Raw genomic sequence first — 26,428 nt, forward strand, 5'->3', positions numbered from 1 at the left:
AAGAATACCTATTTGGGTTCAGATAGTTCACCTAGTTTCAGCTGAATACTTAAATAGACCAAAACAATCATGTTTTTTTTATTTCTTAGTCATGTAATATTTCAGCCAGTATGCATACATTATATTTCTTTCCGATTTTGTAGCGTTATGATTATTGTTTCAGTTAAGCTTTTTATTTCAAATTTTTATTTCTGTCGAAGTCTTTTTTAAACGATTTTATCATCAATAGCGATGATTTTTTGAGCCCCTCTCGTTCCGCGAAGTAAATAAAGAAAAAAAATCATTTAAAAACAATACAGTCAAGCTAAAGCAATTTTGCAAATTCAAGTGTTCTTTTTTCGCTTTTCAACAAAAGCATTTTTTTACCCATTGGAATAGTTTTGAAAAATTCAACGATTTTTTGTCTTTTCAAAATATCATAGGCATCCATAAATTACAATTATGGAGAAAAGTTGGAAGAGCTTAAGACCCATCCTGAAAAATCCTACCTTTCAACTTTCCAGGAAAAAGGGAAACCCCCGTTATTGGGGAATATTTATCCTCGCTTGCGAATTTCCCAAAAGCGAGCATAATTTTCTCGCATTCTTTTTTTCATAACTGTATGCAGTCGACAGTGTATCTTCTCAGAAGCGCGCGCGATGGAGTTCCCATTGCTCCAGTTTAAATTTAAGCCTTTAATTCCGCACGAACAATGGTGGGTATCGATTTTCAAAAAAAAAAATTAAAAAAAATGGGGAAACCGGTATTGCTCGACGTACAAGAGGCTGCGCTTTCGCCAAGCGGAACTCAGCATTTGTCCGGTACTGTGTCCAGTCAGAGGTTCATCCTGAGTGAGACCCCCTTTGCGATTTCTGACGTTATGAACTCGAATGAGTGGTGTTGTGGGCCGACTGTCCGGTCTTCCATTCATAAAAACTGTTACTACGATCAACAAAACTCCGATCGGACGCAGTTGCTGATCGTACGGCGGCGAAGTTGGACGTGCGCGCGTAAACTTCTTTCGAAAATCTTCTAGAGCACGCGGACGGAGTTCTACAAACAGTTTAGTAACGAGTTACGAGTTTGGCGAATTAAAAGTTGAACTATTTTGGGACAACCAGTACCCGATCCAGAATTTTCAAGGTCCCGAAACCTCTACCCGAACCAAGGTCGGGGCAATCTGTGAAAGGGTCCAGCAGAGAATTACTTTTCGATTCACAACACTTCGTTTATCGTTGCCGGGCCAGCTGTTTGGAGTTCAAAACCGTTTTCGAAATGTGAGGTGCTCGCGCCTTTGCCTATACATATTTTAAAGAAGGTTGATTTGTAATTCCGGTGTGAAGTGAACGTATCATTTTGGGGTGGCTTTTGATACCTGCATACGTTTTACATGTGGGGACCCATAAAAAGTGCTATCTCGAGTTCAGTGATCTAGAAAATTGAATCGATTCGCCTTGGGGTCGCACGTACGATTTGGGACGGATGTGCGTGATATGTGAGAAAAGCCAAACAGCTGCAAGAAATGCCACCGGCCTCAAGAAATTATAATGGTTTGATTGAGTGAAAAGAGTTTCAAGAGTTGTCTTGCATACCTACAGCTACAGCGTGTGACACGGATACATGTTGAGAATCGAACTGGGTTAGACCATTCGGATCAACCCCAAGTGCCCTCGATAGGTGTGATTTGATTGGAAGAAATCAGAGAAATAATTGTAGGTAGTAGAAACCATACCGTGAATAACCGAAGAGAAATGCCATATCAAATGCAAATTCTAGCAGCGGCCATCGGGCTCATTTTTTGGTGTAGCTGCAGCAGTCGCTTTTTTCTCGGTAAGTCAACCTAGATACCTATTTGGAGAGGTCGAAAAGAAGGGTGAGTGAGGGGGCGATCTGGCAATAAGTATCTAAGAACTCGACCATTCTTGAAGGTAATAATGTAGAACCCCAACAACAACAACAAGCACGTGTTAGGCTGAGCCAGCCGGCTTTGGCTGGCCTGGTCGTGACTTTGACGAAGAACGCTACAAAGCTAGAGGCTAGATCTGTTTCTTCTTATGGCGCTTAGCTATTAAGGTGAGGAGAAATCCTTGCACTGCGGTCATTACAAGTTCAGCGCTGTTTTATGCGCATAGTGGACATATCTTGATAGTGAATGTGCACTATCCTCGTACTTGTTTTAATGACAATTTTGTTTCGAATTCCGGGTTGGGATGGGCTTGTTCTTTGCTGTTTCGATTCTGCGCCATCGAGATAAACCTTTTATGGTTATCCTAAAAAAAAACTACTTGGGCTAGGGTTACGATATCCTACAACGCCGTTGAGATCATTTCTTCAAAAGTGTACGAAGAAATGTGTTATTATCGAATCCCGATAAATTATAAGTCTTTCAAACACAAAGGAACAAAGGTTGTTTATATTCATAAAACAAAGCTTCTGTGAGTTTTTCTGGGAAAAAAATTATGGTTTTAGGTGTTCCTAAAAGAAATGATGAAACCAGGAAAAGGGGATCAAGTAATCGAACTCTCCCCTTGAGGTTCACCTAGACCCAGGGGTGGAAAACAGAAGAAAAAAACAAAAAAAAAAGCGCATAAATGTCAAATTGATCTGAATAAATCACCGAGCAGTGAGCAGGTATCAAATTTTGTTTCATTAGAATCATCTTTCTGAAACTTTGTTTAAGGCTTCGAGAGAGTTTTGCATTGGATAAGTTTACAAGTTTTACCAAACTGAGCATGCCTCATCTATAACACTCATCTTTCAAAAAGTGCTGATTTTTCTGTCGAAACGTAAAAAAATGCTGCAAAGATGCTGTAGTGAATTTCTATTTGCCTGACCTAGGCCTAGACTACTTATGTAACAAAAATGGTTGAAATGACGAAATGGCATGCATGGGGGTTAGACTGCCCCAAATGACCCGACTTTTGAAAAAGTTATACGCTGCAGGCTAAAATTGATCCTGGGCCTAGTACAAGATCTCATGCCAAATTTGGGCCAGATCGGACCACGGGAAGGGGTCGCTCAACGAGCCTGAAGTTTGTATGGGGTTTTGAGACATTTTGTTCGAGAGGAACATGAAAAACCAGTTTTTCATCAATAACTTTTGTCTCCTTCGACCGATTTCTTTCAAAAACGGGTTTTCTTAAAGCCTTAACTATGAAAAATATTTCATCCGAAGGTTTCATTTCAATTGAAGTTAAGATAAAAAAGTTATTAAGCTTCAAAAATTGGCTAACTTTTTTAAGGCTGATATTCATCACTGTTTTAATGAGGCGACTAAATGTCCGACCAGAACACTCAATGTGAAATACATGCCGTTTCATCAAATAATGGCCGATTTTAACCATTGTTGTTGCACTCGATTGCAATTTTTGATGTTTTTCTAATATTTGAGTTTGGATGATATTCACTTGATAGTTCGGAAAGAAGTAAGGGCGGAAAAATGCTTGACAATTTAAAAGAAAAATTGCATAACCACAGGGGCTTAAGAGCATGACTGGACGATTTGTGATGCCAATAAAAAAAACAGTTTTTCATTAATAACTTTGGTTCCCGTCGGTCGATTTCTTTCAAAAACAATTTTTCTAAAAGCCTGAATTAAGATAAATATTTCATCCGAAGACTGCATTTCGATAAGAGTTAAGATAAAAAAGTTCTTAGGCTTCAAAAATGGGCTAACTTTTTTACGGTGGTATTCATTACTGTTAATGAGGCGTCAATATGTTCGACCCCCCGACTCATTGACAGTGATGAATACCATCCTTTAAGAAAAACCATTTTTAAAAGAAATCGACCAACGAGAACCAAAGTTATTAATGAAAAACAGGTTTTTCATGTTTCTTCCAAGCAAAATGTCTCGAGATCCCATACAAACTTCAAGCTCGTTGAGCGACCCCTTCCCGTGATCCGATCTGGCCCAAATTTGGCATGAGATCTTGTACTAGGACTAGAAACAATTTTAGCCTGCAGCGCATAACATTTAACAGGTTTTTAATTTCCCATACAAATTTGGGGCAGTCTAATGTAAATATTTCCACCTTTGGGCGACTCAACTGCCAACAATTTTTTTAGATCGAAAAACACATGTACCAACGCTTTATAATGCCAATTAAATGATAATTTTTCAAAAATAGGTCCTTTTACATTTTTCTCACGTTTTTATTATATTAGCTGTAGCTTTCTTTTGATAGAAAATGAGGGTGAATCTTTTTATTGGCATCACAAATCGTCCAGTCATGTTCTTAAGCCCCTGTGGTTATGCAATTTTTCTTTTAAATTGTCAAGCATTTTTCCGCCCTTACTTCTTTCCGAACTATCAAGTGAATATCATCCAAACTCAAATATTAGAAAAACATCAAAAATTGCAATCGAGCTCAACAACAATGGTTAAAATCGGCCATTATTTGACAAAACGGCATGTATTTCACATTGAGTGTTCTGGTCGGACATTTAGTCGCCTCATTAAAACAGTGATGAATATCACCCTTTAAAAAGTTAGCCAATTTTTGAAGCTTAATAACTTTTTTATCTTAACTTTAATTGAAATGAAACCTTCGGATGAAATATTTTTCATAGTTTAGGCTTTAAGAAAACCCGTTTTTGAAAGAAATCGGTCGAAGGAGACAAAAGTTATTGACGAAAAACTGGTTTTTCATGTTCCTCTCGAACAAAATGTCTCAAAATCCCATACAAACTTCAGGCTCGTTGAGCGACCCCTTCCCGTGGTCCGATCTGGCCCAAATTTGGCATTAGATCTTGTACTAGGCCCAGGATCAATTTTAGCCTGCAGCGTATGACATTTCACAGGTTTCAAATTTCCCATACAAATTTGAGGCAGTCTAATGGGGGTATTTTACAATTTTTCAAAAATCAACCAATAAAAAGTATTTTAATACCTAGTGAAAAAACATTCATTTCAAAGAATGATGGGGAGAAGGGAGCTGCACACTGCCCTTCTCCTCTTATTTGATCTCATTGAACTAAATCAGAGTTTTTTTGGAACATTGAAAAATTTGAGAAGAAATCAAAACTTTCCTAACCGATTTTCTATATAAACTTAGTTCGATATCCTACAACTTCAATCTTTTTTTTTTTTTTCAATCTGTGAATCTATAATTTTCTATAATTAATGCACTTATTGTTGAAGAATAGAAAATTTAAAGAAACTTTTCACTAATCCATTTTTTCTAAGCTTCGTCGTACCAGCCCAAGGTTATCACAACGAAATTTTAATGATTCTGATTTTGCCACTATACATCGATACACTATACATAAAATATTTGTTATAAATTAAAAACTGATTTTAAAACTCTGTTTTTCTTTATTCTGCTATAGTTTTCATAATAGTGATTCTGAAATATCCGTGTTGTTTTTATCAATTCTGAAATTCATTTCCCATTGTGAATTGTGTTCGAATAATATTGTGTCCAAATTCAAATTTATAATCCAAATTCTGAATTTGCCATTGAGAATTATGTTCGAAGAATATTATATTCAAATTCAATTTTCTAAATTCAAATTCATAATTCAGAAATAATTTTTTTTTGAATATTCTAAATTTTAATCTGAAACGAAAGAAATGGAATTTTTATTCTTTGTTTAGAATGTACCCAATTTTCTTCAAAAAAACGTACGAATAATGTGAAAAATTGTTTTTTTTTTAATTTTCAAAAGACACAATATTTCCAACTTTTTTAAACCATTTTTGAGAAATAATTGAAAAAACATGAGATGAAGGATCAATTTCTGATAGCATAAGGCGACAAATTCCACATTCTTCAAGGGTACAATTTTTTTTTATGGATTTTGACTGATGATTTAACTATTTTTATCATAATGAACATAATTTTTAGTCAATCTTCGACCATTTTTAGTCATTTTTTTTATTTTTTTTATCATGTTTTTATACATTTCGCACTTTGTTTGATTTGTTTATAATGTTAGTTTTTTTGTCATGTTTGCTATTTGTTTGCTTGCTGCTTCATCATTTTTTTTAGTTTTTTTTGTAATTTTTTGTCTTTTGTTTCTATTTTCTTTTGGATTATAAGAAATTTTCATCATTTTTGTTATTTTTGATTACTTTTTTTCTAAATTTGTGTTTTTGTAGTCGTATTCTATCAACATTCAAGAACGTTGGAACGTATTTATGGTGTTTGTCTAAATTATATTGGTCCTGTTATAGAGAAAACAATAAGGTATAGTCGCTTCAAAATACCGTATGATTTTGGAACATGTGCCAAAATCGGATGTAGCCAAAATCGAATATTGCCAAAATCGAATGGCCAAAAACGAAAGGGGTCTATACAGCCAAAATAGTAATCCGGAAGTATGACCCTTATCGGCTTATTGTCCTTTTTTTATCTGAAGAGGAGGGTTCATATAAAAAACTTTAAATAATACTTTGTGGTGTCAGAAATAGTTATGTTATTTTAAATTTATTTTTCTAAAAATTGTCAAACGACATTTTTTTCATTTTTGTATCGGGATCCTTCGTTGATAAAAGATAGTAACAAAAATTAAATCAGTTTTTAGTTTTCATGATGATCAATTAGTTTATCAGTTATCAATGGCAGAGTTCAATTAAAATAGGTAAATTTTAAAATTCCCTGAGTCATAGGTCCAAAGCTAGAGGTGATACACAAAATCTGACGAAATACTTGAATTCATGACGCCAAATTTTTTCAAATCAGTTATTAGAACACATGCACCACAAACAAAACCTTTTGATACAAATCTAATTAAGACATTATAGTTAATAATTTGAAACAATAAAAATGCACTTTTTCGCTGTTTGTTTTAGTTTCAATTTCACGGTTCCTCTATTTCTACGGTAAAATTTTTGGAGCGTGATAAAATTGAAAATCTACTGTACTATTCTTCTATGTAGAGTCTTAACTCTTAATCAATTGTTATTGAAATAATAAACTTTCTTGTAAAATTTGAAATTGGATTAGAACTTCTTATTTTAATTATCATTTATTTAATTGCTTTTCATTCCGAGATCAAAGTTTTGTTACAATATTCACAATATAACTTTTAAAAATCTCCTAAGAGGACGAATGAACAAGTTGGTTAAAATCCTCTATAAATAAACATAATAGAATAGAATAGAATGGAATAGTTACAATATTTTGATTTAGATTTTGGGCTCATGATTTTCCTTCGGTTTTGAAAATATTTAAAACTACAAAAAACTAATAGGCAACTATGAAAAAAATTGGAAACAATGATAGAAAATTTAATAGTATTTTGATTTGATTGGCTCAAAATACATGCAAGATATACCAAAAACAATTGCTGGAAAGTGCAAGCAAAACTTTTTTTCTCTATCATAAATGTACAAAAATAAACATATTTGGTTCGATAAAAAATCTGTTTTTTGCAATTCGGCTCCGTTTTGTTAAAACTAACTGTGGTTGTATAAAGAACTGCTTTTCTTACTAAAGAGTGTCGAATAGCAGTACTTTTCGATACTGCTTTAAAAACTGTGTCGAAAGGTTTTACATTTCTATTTTATCTATTTTTTTTGTATGCGGGAGGAGAATGGCCTTTTTGTGTTTACTTTGATATGCTAAAAGAAGACCTAAAAATTGATTATTCTTACTTTTAAAAAGAGCTTTGAAGAAAAATGTTATTGTTTGAGTTTTGAAGTTATCTTAAATTCTAAAAATAACTTTCCTTGACAGGAAATCGATGATATTTCATGCGATGGAGCTGAATGAGAAATCATCGTCCCAGCCTTCGTTTCCGTCGTTGGGAGAATCGTGTGAAACAAAATGTATCGATAAATATAATCATTCGATACCTACTTTAAAGTGTTCATCTTTATATAGTGATTTTTTTTCTTTGCACAAAATCATCACAAAATTTGTTTTTAAATAAGTAAAATACACCCTGAAGAAAAACAATAAAATAATGTAAACCTACACACAAAAAAAATCTGAGTTTTACAGTTGATGTAAAATTAGATTTCTTGTAAAATTCGGTCAGATGTGTTGTATATTATAACACAGCCCTGAAAAAAACCATGCGTTTCCTCATTCGGGTCATTTTGTTGTAATTTAACATGACTTTTGTTTGAAACGATGATTGGAATCAGACACGTTGCTATCGCGCACAGGGTGTGTCTTATTGTTTGCCAATTTCAATAAATTTAAAAAAGTGGAACAATTTTCACAAAAAAACAAATTATGTTTTATTGCTTATTGTAAAAAAAAACACACACACTTTAAAAATAGTATATTACTCGATAGAATTTTATAGACTTTATTGGAGAAGTGATATTTTGTTCTAACCAACAGTTCACCTCTTGTCTTTGATTCTTAATATTAAAAAAAAAGGGATAACTCTTACCGATAACATTGATACGAAATCTTACAATTGAAAATGAATAGCACAAAAAATAGTTAAACTTTTGGTTCAAATAAATATTGCACAAAAAGGTCAAAAATATTCTCAATTTGTTGTTGCAAAAGATTCAGCACAATAATGCTTTTTTCTCTCTTTATTCTTCGATTTAAGTATAAACTTGTGAATTCAAAAAAATCAAGTTCTTGGATTTATATACAAGTGAATCGATTTAAATTGTTTAATATTTATACAAACAAATAACAACTTCATTAAGCCTTCCTCACATTCCATCATTTTGCAAAGAACATTTCAGAGTACAACGAACAAATGACAAGTATTATTAATCAAAAAACATTCTAGATTACTAAGTGCTACTTATTTTGAAAAGTAATGAAAACTTTTTTCAAAATCATCCATCCAAAAAGTATTAACGAAACTAAATGAAATTTCAGATACACCCTGTAGCAGAATCGTTTCGCAAACAAACACCGAACGGCCAACCGGTATGCAGCCAGTTCGATTTGATGAACCGAAAAAAATCTGTTCCAAGTGTGGAGCTTGTGGATTTCGAGTAAACATGAACATTATAATGGTTTTTTTAAACCTTGTCATGTCTTGTTATAAGGCTAATGGCTGAAAGTAGATAAAATAATGAATCAAAAATTAAATAGGAATAATATGCCGGAATGGTTTCATTGTTATGGTCATGTAAATTCACAATGTCATTTTTTTTCGTTTTGGGAATTTACATTACGTCATAAGTCATGTAAATTTAGTAGAAATAACTTGTTCCATTTATTTGCAGGTTATAACTTGTAATTATTTAATACTGTGTACGGTAAACAACAGCAATGAATGCTCATGAAAATTTACATGAAATGTGCCGTTTTTTTCGCACGTTAATAGCCAATTCCTTTTCACCCATGTTTTTGCATGTAAATCTACGAGGATTTTTCTAACTGTGTATGTAATCATATAACTATATTACCTACTTGGTTATGGAAAACAATGGTTACAATGTTCGAAGAACGAAGAAGAAGTCAGTAGAAGTCCTACCCTTCTGAAGCACCTTTTTTTTTATTTACATGGTGTTCCGTCTCAAGACATAACTTGATGAACAATATTCCTCGATTCTGAAGCACCTATTGGAAAATTGATCACCCCAATGAGAAATTTGACTGAAATCTTAATTTCTTACTATAACGACTATTCAAATAACCTCTTGCGTTTCCCACGGGGTGGAAATCTTTTGAAAATTACAAGGTGTATCGGCTAGGGGAAGTTTCAAATTTTTATAGAGCCTCGAGCGTTTTTGTGTACTTTTTAACGATTTTTTCCTGTTTGGAGGGGGAGGGGAGTGATCATAGCCTCCCCACCCATAGGGCCGCGTATAGGTCCGACAGCTGTGCGGCTGGGATAGGAGCTGATGATTTGAGGTTCAGCGATGTGAGCCGTTCGTGGTAAAAAATATTATTGAGTCGGGCGCTTTAATTTGTGCACTCAAATCCTTGCGAGGATTTTCCTGTATGTCGTGCATGTAACTGTCATTTATTTTGGTCCGAATGATCGAATAGCTCATTGCCTTCAAACACTTGGTTTACCAGTTTCTGATTTTTTTCGACAAATGCTCCTTACTTCTAGTTCACAAAGTTTGGAAAAAAATAAGTCTCATAAAAGAATTATTTTGAACTTTTTTCCGTGATTGTTGTACATGAAATTTCTTCAAACCGGACGAAGGATTTGTCCTACTTTTGGGCCTCGGCATCTTTCGGAAATTTCTTCGGAAGGCACCAAAAAATTACGAAAAAAAAAACTTTGCCTTGGAACACAATATTGTTCATCATCAACCAATCCACATGAAAGAGATATCTATATGTATCTGATCCACAGATCGGATGCTAAAACGGCAATAATTAAAACCAAATTGTAGGGCTATTTATTGTCACGAACTCCGTTCAGCTTGACATGGTTTCGTTTCTTCTGAGGTGTTTCAAGATCTTCGTCAAGGTTGCTCAGGAGAAAATGTTTATTGACAATTTGCTACTTTTCTAATAATTGTAATTATAAATTTTAAATTATTAAGCGTGTATACGTAATAAAAATAAATAAATCAGAACTTGCCACCAGTATAATTGATCATCTTATTTTGTCAAATGTGTAAAAACAATTCACGCCACAAAAATTTAGAATAACATTTTGTTCGATTTTATGCCAATTTTAGTAAGCCCATCTAGAGGTAGAGTTGTTAATGAAAGGAAAAAATCTAAACATTGGTTAAAAAATTATGTTGATAACACTAAAAATGTGTTTGTTACTTTGCGGATTGTTGTAAAAATAAATTCCAAAGAATAAGCTACACACATATTAAGCCCCCAAACAGAAGACATTGTAAACTTCTCTTCTTAGTGTAAATTTTTCAGCGCGTCGCTACAATTAAAGCTACTCGATCGATACTAATTAATGGCTTTGTCTCTTTAATCAGCCTAACCCATCTTGGTTGAACCGAAAGCACAAAGCCATAAAAGGTTAGGTGGTTTTAATTCAAGTGAAAAAAAAAACAAGAAAAATTAATTTATTCCTATCGGTCATTGGTCCGGGGAGCAGACGCATCGTTAACATTTTGAACTGCGAAAATGTTTTACTATTAAGTAGCGTGGCGAACAATGACAACTATGAAAGTCATGTGGAGCACAAAGAAAACAACAAGAAAATAATAGATTCTATTTTTGGATTCCATGTTTGAATTGGGCAAACTGGATTCTGCCCGAATTATTTTTTCGCTAAACCTCACTGCCATACAAAGGACTAGAAAAACCGAAAAATTAGAAAATTTATCTGATAAAATTTTGAATGATTGATTTGTACCGTTCAATGGTCGCTGGAATCATGAAACAGTTTGGATCCATTTGAGGCTACCTTCTTTTTATTACTAAGTAGCAAATCGATTAAAATAAAACCATCGTGAACTTGACCATGGCCAACTACTCTAGTCGGTGAACTAAAATTGGCTACCGGTCGAAACGGACAGCTACAATACAACACAAGTTAGTCTATAAGACACGTCTAGTCAGCCATAACGGTAGACCTGAGGTAGTATTGGCCAAAAATAACCATCTTATCTTCGGCTTTGACTGCTTTTTGAATTCTTATTACGGACCGGCCCATTCTTGGCGGCATTCTTGATTCGTCCTTACAGTCTCAAACAATTGAAGTTAAAAAAAACCCATTCGCCCCTATGAAAATTGAAAACCCGTTAAAAGCGTTGGTCGATTAGCGATGGCGTGGCGTTGAAGTCTAGACGGCTTAGCAAAGCTTAAGGTTGAATGAATTTTTCCTATCCCGCGATCTTCCATCGATCGGATTATAAGTTTGTCGGATTTGTGGATTAGGAAGGAAACTGACCAGCTGCTATACATCGGACGGACGCGAACGGTGCGGTGTGTGGTGGTTCGACCATGATGAAGCGCAAACCCGAACAGGTGCTGCTGTCAGGCGCAAGTCGTACCGTACTGATGCGTACTTGGTACGCTTCAATTTAATGGAGAGCGGAAACGTTAAAACTTATTTCATAAACTCTGGAATGTGAAAAATTAAGTTTTTCTTTTTCCATGGCGACCGTCAAAAATTGAAATTGATTATGATTGAAAGTTCGATATTTGAATCAACAATCAAAACTATGGGATAACGAAATTCTCACACGGATATTTTTATCTTGATCGATAAAAATTTTGCTTCGAGTGGATTCAGAATCTAAATTTGAATTTAAAAATGGAAACTGAATTCTGCATTATAAACCTGAGTTCCAAATTCGAATACGTATTCTGAATCTAAATTCAAGATAGGAAGTCCTAATAGTCATGAAAAATGAAGCGAAATTTCTATCACAACACTCAACAAAGAATCTGCTATTTTACCTTCCCGCGCCAATCGGGCGCCAATCGGGCGCCAATATGACCCGAAGCGTACACGAAAAAGTTTTTAGTTTTATTCAAATATACTGAGAAACAGAGATTTTTGAAAACCAAAGTTTGTTCTGTGAAAATAAATATCAAATTAACAGAAAAGGAGGAGTATGCCATGATTTGGTGGCAACGGACGCTTTTTTTTTTCTCTCCGCCACTGAATGTATAGATTATTTTGTATTTAAGTGATGAAATTGCTTTAAAACGTTAAAGTCATCTAACTAATAAATTTTCCAATGTGTTATTGATCGTTAAGTGTAATAGTCAAAACATACATTTTCCTTTGCGGCGCGATAAAGCATTTGAACGACGCGGACGTTCCCCCCAGGCGCTGTACAGAGCAGAAATCCTTCAAAGGTGACTTGGAAAGTGGATTATTTCATCAACTATCTGGAGTCGGAGATTATTTGGTGCGTCCATTCCATGATTATATTTAGCGTAAATTTGAAAAAAAAAAACGAAAATTTTCAAATTTTGGAATAACATGAGTATTTTTGATTGCCGAGAATCAATTGCTTATAAACGGATGCACGTCCCAGAGTTTTGTGGCTTTGCAATGTATTTTTTTGCCCCTTAAACGTAGTCCATTGAACCATTTTAGTTTTAATTGGTTTTGCATACACATTCTATAAGAAAGTGAATGATACTTTAGTGATTTATATGACATTTTGAAAATTCTAACGAATGATAACTTTTGGTTTGTTTGATCATAATAATCATAATTAGTTACTTCTATGGGGGCCACGTGCGCATGAGTGTGAAAACTTTTCAGAGTGCTGTGATTAAAAAAAATCTGTTCTACTGCGGTAAACGCAGATTTCTGATTTTATTGCACGTGCAGTAAGGTGTTGTTTTAAAAAGGTTTTTATTTTGTAAATCAGTTAGAGCAAGTTCATTGGTGTAAGGAAAAAGTGGTAGAAATTTTGACACTTATCACATTTTGACAATTTTGCCTTGTAACAACATTTTCAAGATCTGTCGCCTTCAAGTTTTCAACAACAAGTGTTGTAGTTTCGCATGCTGTGATGCAAAAATAGCAAAATTTCTACACGGAAAATAATAAAAAGGTAAAATTTACCGAGATAGCAAGGTGAACGCTCGTGGAAGCCGAAAAGGTAACTTCTACCTTTTCGAGGTGAATTTCACCTCACAGTGGATAAAGTTTACCTGAATTGAGCTGAATAAAAAAAGTACAATTCACCTAGAAAAAAGGTAAATCCAAAAATGGTAAAACTTACCTCGTAGCGAGGTGAAGTTTACCTTTTTACCACATTGACCTGGATTGAGCTAAACAAAACGGTACAATTCATCTCGAAAAAAGGTAACAATTTGCCGAACCCGTTTATTGAGGTTAAGCTGTTTTGTCAGCCAAGAACAAGTTTTGCTTCGTGCTCAAAATGTGAAAATCGGAATAGAATGGTAAGCATTTTCTTAGATATCATTTAATATTGGGGTTCTCGTCATAATACTTCACTTTTGTTTCAGACTGGCCCACGTGGATGTATTCCACGTCATCCTCCAGATATCATTCCGGAAAAGCCGGACCTGATCGGATTAGTCGAAAGGAGAAGTGGTCATCGTGGCTTGTCGTGGCAGTCGAATTGCCATGAGTCTGGCTAAGAAAGGACTTGCCTCAACAATAAAATCTTTTTATCTCGAATAAATATCATTTTTTTAAATAAATTTGGTTGTTGTTTTATTTTTTTTGCAAAAACCAACTAACCCAACTAGCCTTTACCTTTTGAATCAGGGAATGGGAAAACGGTATCATTTACTATTTTGCTAGGTGAATGCGAAAAAGGTAAAATTTACCTTTTTGCTAGGTGAATGAAAAAAGGTAAAATTTACCGAGAAAGCTGGGTGGAAAAAAATCAGCTCACTTCTCGGTAATTTTACTTTTTTTTTAATTTTCCGTGTATCACATACGGCTGAAATAAAAACAGTGCTGTACAAAAAATAACGCTCAAAGATCTTGAAAACATTTTTGCATGGTGCAAGTGTCAAAATTTCTACCACTTTTCCCCAACACGAGTGAACTTGGTCTTAGTACTTTGATTTTCAATAAGTTAATCTTAGAAAACGAATTTTGTGAAATCATTTCTTACAATCCGTTTTAAACCCTAATCCGCTATTCAGTGTCAATATGCACTATTGGAAGTTTTAAGGCTTACAACTTCCTTCAGGTGCATCAAAACAAAGCCATTTCTTCAAGGGCTCCTAACGAATTCAAAAAATCATTAGTTTTGCGTCATTAGTTTTGTTATGGACGCTCCCTGAAAGCCCAGAAAAACTCCCTTATCAGACCTTGAGTGTCAATTTGCCACTCCTGAAGTAAAATAGTTTTAAAATCGTTTCCACTGCTATCATTATTTTAAAATACATCAATAGAAACATTTTAAGGTCAATCAAATGTTCCGAACATTTATACAGTTATATTCACGTGCCTCCTCGCAATTGAACTTCTAAAATAAAAAAATATTCCTTTAGTGTTTATGAAAGCTCAAGCTAAAAGCTATACAATGGAACATTGAAAACAATTTTCACATTTTATTCCAATTTTTTTGCGAACAAAATTTAAAAAAAAGTAGTCTAAAAACAAAGTTTTACGTTCACCTCTTGTAAAAACTGTTTTAGAGGTGGAAAAATTGTTTTGAAAATACGGCTACAAAATTCATGTTACATATTTCCAACATATTGTAAGCATTAATTTTTGGATACGTAGAGAATTGAATCTAATAAAATTTTTCGAAGTTGGCTATTTCGAGGTCATAATTTGAAATGTTATCTATTTTTCTGTAATCTTCCCTGAGGTTGCACTCAATTTTCAATGAATTTTCACTGTTTATGACTTTTAAAAATTTTGCATAAAGAAGCTCGAAAAAAAAGTTTTAGAAACTCTAAAAAACATAATTTTTATTATCATTCCTGTATTATACATATGTTTATGTTTCTCCAGCTGAAATAGTTTTAGAAAGTAATAAAATATGGAAAACTGAAATTTGTTTAGGAAATTGAATTCTCCAGAAAACTTTCTTCTTTGCATACTGCAAAAACTTAAGTCGAAAAAGTTATAGTTCAGAGGGATTTGATATCCGAAATTTGATGAAAGTTTTTATATTTTGAAACTGCCGTTTTTTGATGATCTACCATTGGATTGGAAATAGTTTTTTTTTGGCTCGGTAGTCCTGTTCTACTTTATCCGGAATTTGTTTTTAAGCTTTACATTCAAGGGATTCTGCTAGGATTTCGGAGAAACATCATGGAAGCAACTTACATAATATTTTCTTCAATCGAAAAATACTAACATTGCCAGAATGTGCTCAAAGAACGCTCAACTGTTATGGTGATGTTAAAATAAGCTTGCCAGATTGCCCAGTTTTACCCGGACTTGCCCCGGATATTTAATACAAAATTTAGGAAAAGTTCAGTCCGACCCAGAATAAAGTCTGGATTTTGCACTGATTTATTCGCTTCATTTCTTCCACTCAGAAAAAAACTAAAATTAAGTTAAAAAAAAAATTTGCAACGATTTTTTTGAACAAGTTTAATATAAATAATCATGAAATTTTTTCATGAAGCCTAAAATACGATTTAAAACCGGCATATTTGTTTTGATGTTATAATATATTTGGAAATGTATTTTTTCATATTTCCTTAAATAACTCCGTGGTTTTGACCAAACTTGCTCGGATATTGCCCGGATTTTGGGTTGAAAAATTTGAAATCTGATGACCGGATTTTCCAGGTTTTATATAAATTTACCCGGATTCGTCCGGTACGAATATGTCTGGTAAATATTCTGCATTTAGCATTTAGCCCGCACGGTTTGAGGCTTGGCAATTTTGACAACAGTTATAATAAAATCGATTTCTCGAAAACTGTAGGAGATTTCAACATAAAAATTACACCAATGCATGTTCAACAGATGTCTGCTCATGTGTATATAGTTTTTGTAAGAGTGAGTAAGTGTGTTCGGAAAACCTATCGGAAGGAAACAGTCTCGAGCCCACAGGACGGTCTCAAAAGTCCCTGAGAACCACAGAGGAATGCCGTTTCGAACATACAGGACAATTTGACAGCACTTTTCCTGAGCTGTTTCGCTGTCCTTGAACCGTCCTGTAATTTCAGCTGTTGAAAATAGAGGGCGAAATCGTCCCGACCATACAAAAAAGATAACAAGTGAGATAGTTTGAAGAAAACTTTAACATATTTCTTGATTTAGGATGAGATTTCTAGGCTTTGGCCTGAACTGTGAGTCGAGATTATTGCCCTTGAATTATCTTGGTCATTCATTAAAATTTGATTGAGAATTTGAAGTTTTGAGTTTAGCGTAGAACACCTTGCTTGACATTTTTGAAACCTCATGGATGGAGGGTGGGTGGTGTAACCCCCAAACTTTCCGACATTTGAGACAAAACGGTTTGTTTTTTTTTACACTAAGCAGCTGAGTGGGATTATGCTTTTCCGATGGCTTAATGAAAAAGAAGTCGTAAAATCACATTGTCGAAAAATCGAATGAAACCTTGATTTTGGCAAGTGTACACGTTTCTTTTATTGCCTGGTACAATATAGTTAAGTCAACACTTTTTTTTCTCTATCTCGTCCTTCCAGGCGTGAGCGCTGAACCGTGGCGATCGCACGAAGATTCACGCGACAGCGGAGGCGATGAAGGGGGCTCCGGGACAACTCTGTTCGATCATTACTTTGTGCACCATTTCGATCATGGAGAACCGACGACAGACACCGAATCGGCCCCATCGTACTCATTGAGGAGCACTTCCGTCAACTGTCAGTGCATGAAGCTTAGGGATTGTCCAAAAATTTTGGAGATGCTCCGTAATCCTAAGGCCAGCTATAGCGATTTCAATTCGAAGCTGAAACGCTTGACCTGTGAGTATGGAGGGGCCCGGGAAACGACGGTATGTTGTCCTTTGGATGATAGCTGGCTGGCTGATGACATCCAATCGAACGAGGACTACAACTATGGATATGGTCAGCGCCTGAAAGAGTACAGCGATAATGGCAACCTCAAGTACATGCAAAACGGTTATAACAAAATCAGCAAGTACCGCAATAAAAACCGTTTCATAACCTCGTTTGAGGATCCCAAAACTTTGAAAAATTGTCCACCGATCATCTATCCGGACGAGGAATACACTCGACCTGGGAAAGCCTACGTAGCCCCGGCTATCCGTCGTAGACCATACACAACTGCCAAACCTTCCACGCTTCCGGTTCCGGTAGTCAATAATCCTCGCAACGGTGCGGATTCGATCGTTGCAGAGCCGGTGATCGCGGAAGTAACCAATCAAACTCCTCCTGCCTCGCTCATCCCGGAAAGCTCCACCCAACGTCTACCGCCAACCAGTTTCGCGCCTCCGCTCATCAACGATGCCCTGTGCGGGCTATCGGTGAACACACGGATCATTGGCGGTGAAGCCGAGGTTCCCGGACAGTTCCCTTGGATGGCCCGGTTGGCCTACAGGAACAAAAGTAAGTTCCACACTGTTTACGAGTTAAAACAAGATCAAGTCAATGTTGTTTTCCTATTTTTTTAGCTTCCGGACGGGTTACCTATCGATGTGCGGGATCGCTGATCACCAACAGACACGTGATAACGGTAGCCCATTGCGTGACCAACCTTATCGATGAGCTTGAACTGTAAGTTAATCTCGGGTGTTAATTATTAGCAAACCTAGAAATTACAAACATCCCAATTCAAGACGTACATAAAAGTATATTTGAAAGCCAAAATTCTCGTCAGAATTTTGGGAAAACACACAAACATTAAGGGGGTTATTTCCCCGACTTAATTTGAAAAAAAAAACTTGTGCAAAATAAAATTTACTATTCAAAGTTTGAGGATGCGATGCTGTGAATAAAATATCTTGTGATTTTGAAAAATATGCATGAGTAGCAGGGTAATTAAAAAAAGTGAATTCGCTCTGATTTGAAACTATGCGGACAAAATTGTACCTAGTCAAATTATAGGTTATCCTTAAGCTGGAGATACCATATTTCATCCACTTTTAACTATTTTTTCACCTCGTATCATCTTGTTTAACATAACGTCTAGTTTTTGAAAATTCACTCCACAAAATACAGTCAGTGACAATAGTTAAGAACCAGGAACAATTCATACCATCATCTTGTCATTTGCCTTATAAAAGGATGTTTTAAAAAATAATCTACACTGACTTTTACACTTCACGCCCTGTCAGGTATCAGGTATCATAAAAATTCAAAAGAAAAACAAGTTAAAACATATTATCAATACCAAAAATAGCTCACGAGTAATGTGACACTTCTGACTAAAACCGCTATATCTCTTTTGTTTCTCAACCGATTTATCCAAAATTTATAGTTTTAGAAACTTTTATTCCGCTACTGTGTTAAGTTTATGTTATTCAAGCTCAAAGAAAAAATATCGAAAAACCATGCTTCAAAAAAAGACTGTAGATCAGCTACGAAATGCTGAAAAAAATTAACCTTGTGTCGAAGTAACCTGAAGTTAGAAGCTATACATTGCACACAAGGATATATTTTTATGAATTTATTTAAGATTATGACCACAAAAAGTGTAAAAAAGTGTTTTAAAAACCCTACGTTCAATTGTTGAAGTCAAAGTTGCATCTTTGAATTTAAAAAATTATAAAAAAAAATTGTGCGCAATGTATAACTTCTAACTTCAGCTTTCTTTGGCACTAAGTGAATTTAAGGAGCATTCAGTTCCGTAGCTGATCTACAGTCTTTTTTCTGAAGCATGTTTTTTCGGATTTTCCTAACATGAACAAAAGAACCTTATTTTCACTGCATTTTGGGTCGTAATTCTTACAGACTTCAACAAATTTTCCCAAAAATTTTTAATTATATTTAGACTAATTTATAGCAATATTTTTGTATGTATAACTAGCTGACCCGGTGAGCTTCACTACACCTGCCAAAAATAAATGAAATTTGTAAAAATTATTTAAATTTTGTTTTGTTTAGGAATAATTTTAAATAATATTTCAACATAATTCAGAAGCAACAACTGATTTCATATTATTTACTGAAACTTTATATCTAAATTTGATATTCATGGTTTAAAATATTTCTCTGTTTTCAAAGCCTTATGAATTCTTTTATTATGCTAAAATGTATTTTAACTGGTAAGGACTCTCAACTTTTTCCTTTTTCCAAAGTGGGAAAGGCTTACAAACTACTCCATAAAAACATTGTTAGTACCGTAAAACGGGGTAATATTGATCACCGGGGTAAATTTGACCAACAATATACTTTTCTACAATATCATCAACAACTCAGTCTAAAGTTTGAATTTTCGAAAACTGTTTTCTAAGCTTGAAAGCCTATAAATTGAGTATCAAATAGGCAAAATTTGGTTTGTATTTAAAAAATTTCCTGCAAGTAAAAATCTAATTTCAAAATCTTTAAATATCTCTTTTTTCCATGGCTTCAAACAATAACAGCTCTCCTGAAGAAACCAAAAAGCATTTAAAAGCAAACGGGTTGTTTAATGTAAAAGAACAACTTTTTTTCTTTGTAAATGAACAGTTATTGTGCTATTTTTAAAGTCATTTAATGATCAATTTTTGATATTTAAAAATTAAGATATTTTCCAAAAGTAACTCCGTATTAGAAAAATGGATAGGAACCTTATCAAATCGTTAACTTTGAAGAAAAAATTAAAATGGGAATAGTGGGAAGGCCTAGAGGAATGAGTGAAGGTTAAATTTCTTTTGTATTTTGAAGCTCAAACTATTTAGCAATTATTATAATTTTTGCCCCTAAATGTAGGCAGCAATATAGTTCTTTTTTCGATTAAAAATATTTTTAAAATTTAACGTTAAAAATCAACAAGCATTTGTAAATATTATAAAGGTGTTTTGTATCCTTTATGATCAAGAAAACTCGATAAAACCGTCTAAATAGAGAGTGATCAATATCACCCCAAAGCATCAAATTCTGAACAGAGCCGAAAACGATTTTTTAATCAAATTTAAAGTAGTGTAATAAATTTTTGCATCCATGTTTTACGTTCATAGGAGTCCAGTACTGGTTTTTAAAATATAAAACATGCCACATTCCTCTTAACGGAAAAATGATCGAAATATATTGAAAAAAGTGATCAATCTTACCCCGAATTACGGTATCTAAAAAACGCCACATGTCAAATTTGGCTTCAATTGTTTGATAAGTTTTCGTACGCAAACAACCTCTCTTATCAAATAAAGTCTCTTTTGCTTGGTAAATTCTCGGTTTATGCTAAAAAACCTTATTTGAGAGCCCCTCCCCTTTTCCCTATTGATTCTCCCCATTTGTTTGTACCCAAAAACCTTCATAGCAAATTTGGTTAAATTGGTTGATAAGTTCTTAAGCCATCTAACAAAATTTTACTTAGATAAGTTCTCGGGATATGTAAAAACATTGTACGAGTGCCCCCATTTTCCTTTCTTATCCCATTGGTGGAAGAAAAAACGCGTCTCAAATAATCATAGATAGATTTCTCGTACCACATGCTCTCCCATGTCAAATATGGTTCCATTTTTTTTTAAACGAACACACACATATATTTAGGATCTCAGTGAAACTTTATGTTTCCTTGAAGAGATCTAAATTCTACATAGCGTACATCGTTCAAGGATATGATGGCTAGCCTTTTACTAATGCTAACACCACCAACCCACTGACATAGCACTGTGTACGCCGTGACCGAGACTCGATCTCATGACCTCTGGTTTAGAAGACTTGAACGCTATACTCTTGGCCACGGTCGGCGACTTCATTAGTTTGCGGCTCATTTGCTTGATTAGTTCTCAAGTGATGGAAAAAATTGTAAGGGAAAAAGTTGTCAAAAGGGACCTTTTTCTTACTCAAAAACCCCTCCAATCCAAATTTGGTTCCATTTAAACGAATAGTTCCAAGCTATGCAAAAAAAATGTATAGAAGAAACATCACTCGTATTCGAATACCCTCCCATGCCAAATTGGGTTCCATTTGGTTGAATATCGCTTGAAAAGTATAAATATGTGAAGGAGCCCAACCCTCTTCTAATCTCCTCACTTCAAGAAGGGATGGGTACCGAAGATTCATAGGAAAATTTATAATACCCTAATACCCTTCCAAGCTAAATTAGTTTCCATATGCTCGATTTGTTCTCAAGTTATATTAAAAGTTGTATGGAAGCCCCCTTCGGCCCTTCTCATTTCCTCATTGGAAGGAGAGAAAAGTCTCGAATAACATTTCCCCTTCCCCAAAACCCTCCCATATAATATTTAGTTTCATTTGTTTGATTAGTTTTCCAGTTATGCATATAAATGTAAGGGAGCACCTCTTCCCTCAACCTCTCACCTCACTGAAAGGAGGGTTGGGTAACATATATTAATTGAAACATTTCTCTTTCCCTAATACTGTTCAATCCCATATTTGGTTTTATTTGCTCGATGAGTTCTTGAGTTATGTAAATTCCCCCCTTTCTATCTCCCCACTGAAAGAAGGGAGGGGTTTCAAATAATAATAGAAACATTTCTCGTACCCAAATACTCTCCCTTGCAAAATTTGGTACTAATAGTTCTCAAATCTGTAGGAAACAAATAGACAGGCAGACAGACAGAAATCCATTTTTAAATACATAGATTTGTGTTAAAATTGTTCTACAAAAAATTGATATATTTATACAGGGCATTTTACAACAGCGGGATTGGATACATCATTAGTAAACTGCAGCACTTATTGAATTTTAAATTAAATCAAGCAAAAGTTGCTCAAATTTAACATTTTTTTATGTCTTTAAAAAAATTTACTTGGTTTGACGCATTGGCTTAATGATTTGTCTAAACACTCTACACTGGCTTAAATACTCTCTACCAACAGTGTTAGCGAAAAATGTAATGTTTTTCGAAAAATAACTAATTTTTTTTGGTTAAATATTTTCGAAAGTCAGTTACTTATCTGGGGTAAGATGCAATAAAATGTGACGCCATGTAAATAAATTTCTGTTCCTTTCTTTTCCACATTTTTTAAAACTGTTTATGCCTTATCTGACCGCGTCAATTTTATGTGCTATCCACCGTATAACTTTTTTCCCGACCGAACCGTTAGACGAGGTTTATATCTAATCTCTTCATTTCATTTTAATCTCAAAAAATCAATCTACAATGATTGTTACTTTTAAACCAAACTACCAATAACTTTCTAGATAAAAAAAACACATATAACAAGAATTTCTGAGGGAACTAAAATGATAATTTTATCGAAAAATAGATTCATTTCTACTTTTTTATGTTTTTACTTTCTCCTAGCTATATCTACATCTGATGATTGAAGATGGAATTTTTCCGAAACATATTTTTTTATTGAACGTTATAAAACTGCCCTTTTATTCCAATAAATTCTTCCCAGACTAACTGTGCTAACGTGGTCGTTATAATATTCCAATTTATTGAACACCCAGTAAATTGCTTAAAATGGCGACACATTTCAACAAAATTACCAAATTTATCTTTGGGTTCACCGGGACATGTACATAACACAGTGTCTGGGATCCTTTATGAATGAATGAATAATTGAATGTAAAAAATGTTGTTAAAACGGGAAACTATTTATTTTAAAGTTCAACCCAGTAGACAAGCTGGAAACCGAGAATAATTTGTTAAAAAAATCTTGATTATTTTTTATACCTTTTGATACCTAAACCACACCATTCACATTTCTTTGGACATATGTATGAAAGGGTGATGAAAAAAGTTATTACTGGGTAGCGGAAAAAATCCGCTATGCGTAAAACAGTACACTGATTCACGTATAAGATGATGAAAGCTCTAATGAACGCATGTTTTTATTGTTTTGCGGTACCTAAGCTTACGAGTTTCTCAATTATAAACCACTAATTTTAAATGGCATTTTCATCCATTGATTTACATTTTTTAATCATTGGATTGTTTCGAAATGTTAATGAAATTTTAAACTATTATTTTTGTATGATTTTCAAAAGTTTGAGATTCTTGTGACTTTTGAAAAAAAAAACTGCACCAGTTTTGTGCCATTTTAGTATAAGTTTTATATTCTTCCATTTTTTGTTACAATTTTGACCAATTTTGTCATTTTTGTCCTTTTTTTTGTCATATTTGTCATTTTTTGTCATTTTTGTCATTATTGGCATTTTTGAAACTTTTGTCATTTTTGTCTTTTTGTCATTTTTGTCATTTTTGTCATTTTTGTCATTTTTGTCATTTTTGTCATTTTTGTCATTTTTGTCATTTTTGTCATTTTTGTCATTTTTGTCATTTTTGTCATTTTTGTCATTTTTGTCATTTTTGTCATTTTTGTCATTTTTGTCATTTTTGTCATTTTTGTCATTTTTTGTCATTTTTGTCATTTATGTCATTTTTGTCATTTTTGTCATTTTTGTCATTTTTGTCATTTTTGTCATTTTTGTCATTTTTGTCATTTTTGTCATTTTTGTCATTTTTGTCATTTTTGTCATTTTTGTCATTTTTGTCATTTTTGTCATTTTTGTCATTTTTGTCATTTTTGTCATTTTTGTCATTTTTGTCATTTTTGTCATTTTTGTCATTTTTGTCATTTTTGTCATTTTTGTCATTTTTGTCATTTTTGTCATTTTTGTCATTTTTGTCATTTTTGTCATTTTTGTCATTTTTGTCATTTTTGTCATTTTTGTCATTTTTGTCATTTTTGTCATTTTTGTCATTTTTGTCATTTTTGTCATTTTTGTCATTTTTGTCATTTTTGTCATTTTTGTCATTTTTGTCATTTTTGTCATTTTTGTCATTTTTGTCATTTTTGTCATTTTTGTCATTTTTGTCATTTTTGTCATTTTTGTCATTTTTGTCATTTTTGTCATTTTTGTCATTTTTGTCATTTTTGTCATTTTTGTCATTTTTGTCATTTTTGTCATTTTTGTCATTTTTGTCATTTTTGTCATTTTTGTCATTTTTGTCATTTTTGTCATTTTTGTCATTTTTGTCATTTTTGTCATTTTTGTCATTTTTGTCATTTTTGTCATTTTTGTCATTTTTGTCATTTTTGTCATTTTTGTCATTTTTGTCATTTTTGTCATTTTTGTCATTTTTGTCATTTTTGTCATTTTTGTCATTTTTGTCATTTTTGTCATTTTTGTCATTTTTGTCATTTTTGTCATTTTTGTCATTTTTGTCATTTTTGTCATTTTTGTCATTTTTGTCATTTTTGTCATTTTTGTCATTTTTGTCATTTTTGTCATTTTTGTCATTTTTGTCATTTTTGTCATTTTTGTCATTTTTGTCATTTTTGTCATTTTTGTCATTTTTGTCATTTTTGTCATTTTTGTCATTTTTGTCATTTTTGTCATTTTTGTCATTTTTGTCATTTTTGTCATTTTTGTCATTTTTGTCATTTTTGTCATTTTTGTCATTTTTGTCATTTCTGTCATTTTTGTCATTTCTGTCATTTTTGTCATTTTTGTCATTTTTGTCATTTTTGTCATTTTTGTCATTTTTGTCATTTTTGTCATTTTTGTCATTTTTGTCATTTTTGTCATTTTTGTCATTTTTGTCATTTTTGTCATTTTTGTCATTTTTGTCATTTTTGTCATTTTTGTCATTTTTGTCATTTTTGTCATTTTTGTCATTTTTGTCATTTTTGTCATTTTTGTCATTTTTGTCATTTTTGTCATTTTTGTCATTTTTGTCATTTTTGTCATTTTTGTCATTTTTGTCATTTTTGTCATTTTTGTCATTTTTGTCATTTTTGTCATTTTTGTCATTTTTGTCATTTTTGTCATTTTTGTCATTTTTGTCATTTTTGTCATTTTTGTCATTTTTGTCATTTTTGTCATTTTTGTCATTTTTGTCATTTTTGTCATTTTTGTCATTTTTGTCATTTTTGTCATTTTTGTCATTTTTGTCATTTTTGTCATTTTTGTCATTTTTGTCATTTTTGTCATTTTTGTCATTTTTGTCATTTTTGTCATTTTTGTCATTTTTGTCATTTTTGTCATTTTTGTCATTTTTGTCATTTTTGTCATTTTTGTCATTTTTGTCATTTTTGTCATTTTTGTCATTTTTGTCATTTTTGTCATTTTTGTCATTTTTGTCATTTTTGTCATTTTTGTCATTTTTGTCATTTTTGTCATTCTTGTCATTTTTGTCATTTTTGTCATTCTTTGACATTTGCATATTGTTTTTCTTTTCAGAGTAAGCGTACGGCTGGGTGATTTGGAGTGCAATTCGGTGACCGATAATCGGTGCGATTCCCGCTATCAGGACTTCGCCATCGAACGAGTTCTGCCGCATTCGAACTACGACAATCCCAAATACGCCAACGACATTGCCCTGGTGAAGTTGCAGGAGTCGACCGAAACGTACAACATCATTAGCCCGCTGTGTCTGCCCACGGATCAGTACTCTTCCTATGGCCAAAATCTCACCGGAAAAACTGGCATCATTGCCGGCTGGGGCTCCACCAGTAATCGTAAGGCTTCATTAGATAATTGCTTGGCTAAGCAGATAGTTAACATTTTATTTCACTATGCAGGAAGCAACATCCCCAGTCCGAATCTTCAATATCTGAGACTTCCGATTGTAGATACTACTCAATGTGCCAGTTCGTACGCTCGCTACAGCCTCAATTCCAGGGTTCCGATAATCGTTTCCCGTAATCAGATGTGCGTTCAGGGTCAGGAAAACAGAGACGCCTGCCAGGGTGATTCGGGAGGACCCTTGATGAACGAGGCCCTGTCCAGTCGGGATCGATTCGTGCTACTCGGGTTGGTGTCCTTTGGTCCGCGAACCTGTGGGGTGTCCAACTTCCCCGGAGTCTACACTCGTATATCGTCCTACATCGGATGGATTATGCAACAGATTGAGATCTGAGGCGTATTTTTTACGATAAAAATTACAGAGAAAATTTCTCTACCGTAGCGTTCATTGAAGAAATGTGTAAATACTTGAGCAAAACATAGCTGGTAGGTCGGAAAATAGAATATTTATGTGATAGAAAAGCTTATTTTAAATTTAAACCGAAATCCCCTAACATAAATTGAAACTGAAACCTTATCTTTTAATGGCACAGAGAGAATTCGAATATATACACTGAACAATTATACAGGAATGTTACAGTGTAGTTGTACAAGGAAAAGGAAG

At 33.7% G+C, this 26,428-nt stretch overlaps 1 protein-coding gene across 1 annotated transcript; it reads left to right on the top strand.

The window, feature by feature from the left end:
* Positions 1 to 992: 992 nt before the first annotated feature.
* On the top strand, positions 993 to 26,253 carry LOC129739492 (CLIP domain-containing serine protease B9-like). Its single transcript, XM_055730963.1, has 5 exons — positions 993 to 1,809; positions 16,899 to 17,780; positions 17,846 to 17,948; positions 25,480 to 25,757; positions 25,821 to 26,253. The coding sequence occupies exons 1-5, from the start codon at positions 1,731 to 1,733 to the stop codon at positions 26,156 to 26,158; spliced, it is 1,680 nt and encodes a 559-aa protein (XP_055586938.1). The 5' UTR covers positions 993 to 1,730; the 3' UTR covers positions 26,159 to 26,253.
* Positions 26,254 to 26,428: the final 175 nt, after the last annotated feature.

This window comes from Uranotaenia lowii, chromosome 1 (assembly GCF_029784155.1).
Source record: "Uranotaenia lowii strain MFRU-FL chromosome 1, ASM2978415v1, whole genome shotgun sequence".
In the NCBI taxonomy this organism is placed as follows: domain Eukaryota; kingdom Metazoa; phylum Arthropoda; class Insecta; order Diptera; family Culicidae; genus Uranotaenia; species Uranotaenia lowii.

Coding starts and splice junctions, on each gene's coding strand:
- LOC129739492 (XM_055730963.1), top strand. CDS start 1,731: ATGCCATATCAAATGCAAATTCTAGCAGCGGCCATCGGGCTCATTTTT. Junction 1,810..16,898: donor CAGCAGTCGCTTTTTTCTCG/GTAAGTCAACCT, acceptor TCGTCCTTCCAG/GCGTGAGCGCTGAACCGTGG. Junction 17,781..17,845: donor GTTGGCCTACAGGAACAAAA/GTAAGTTCCACA, acceptor CTATTTTTTTAG/CTTCCGGACGGGTTACCTAT.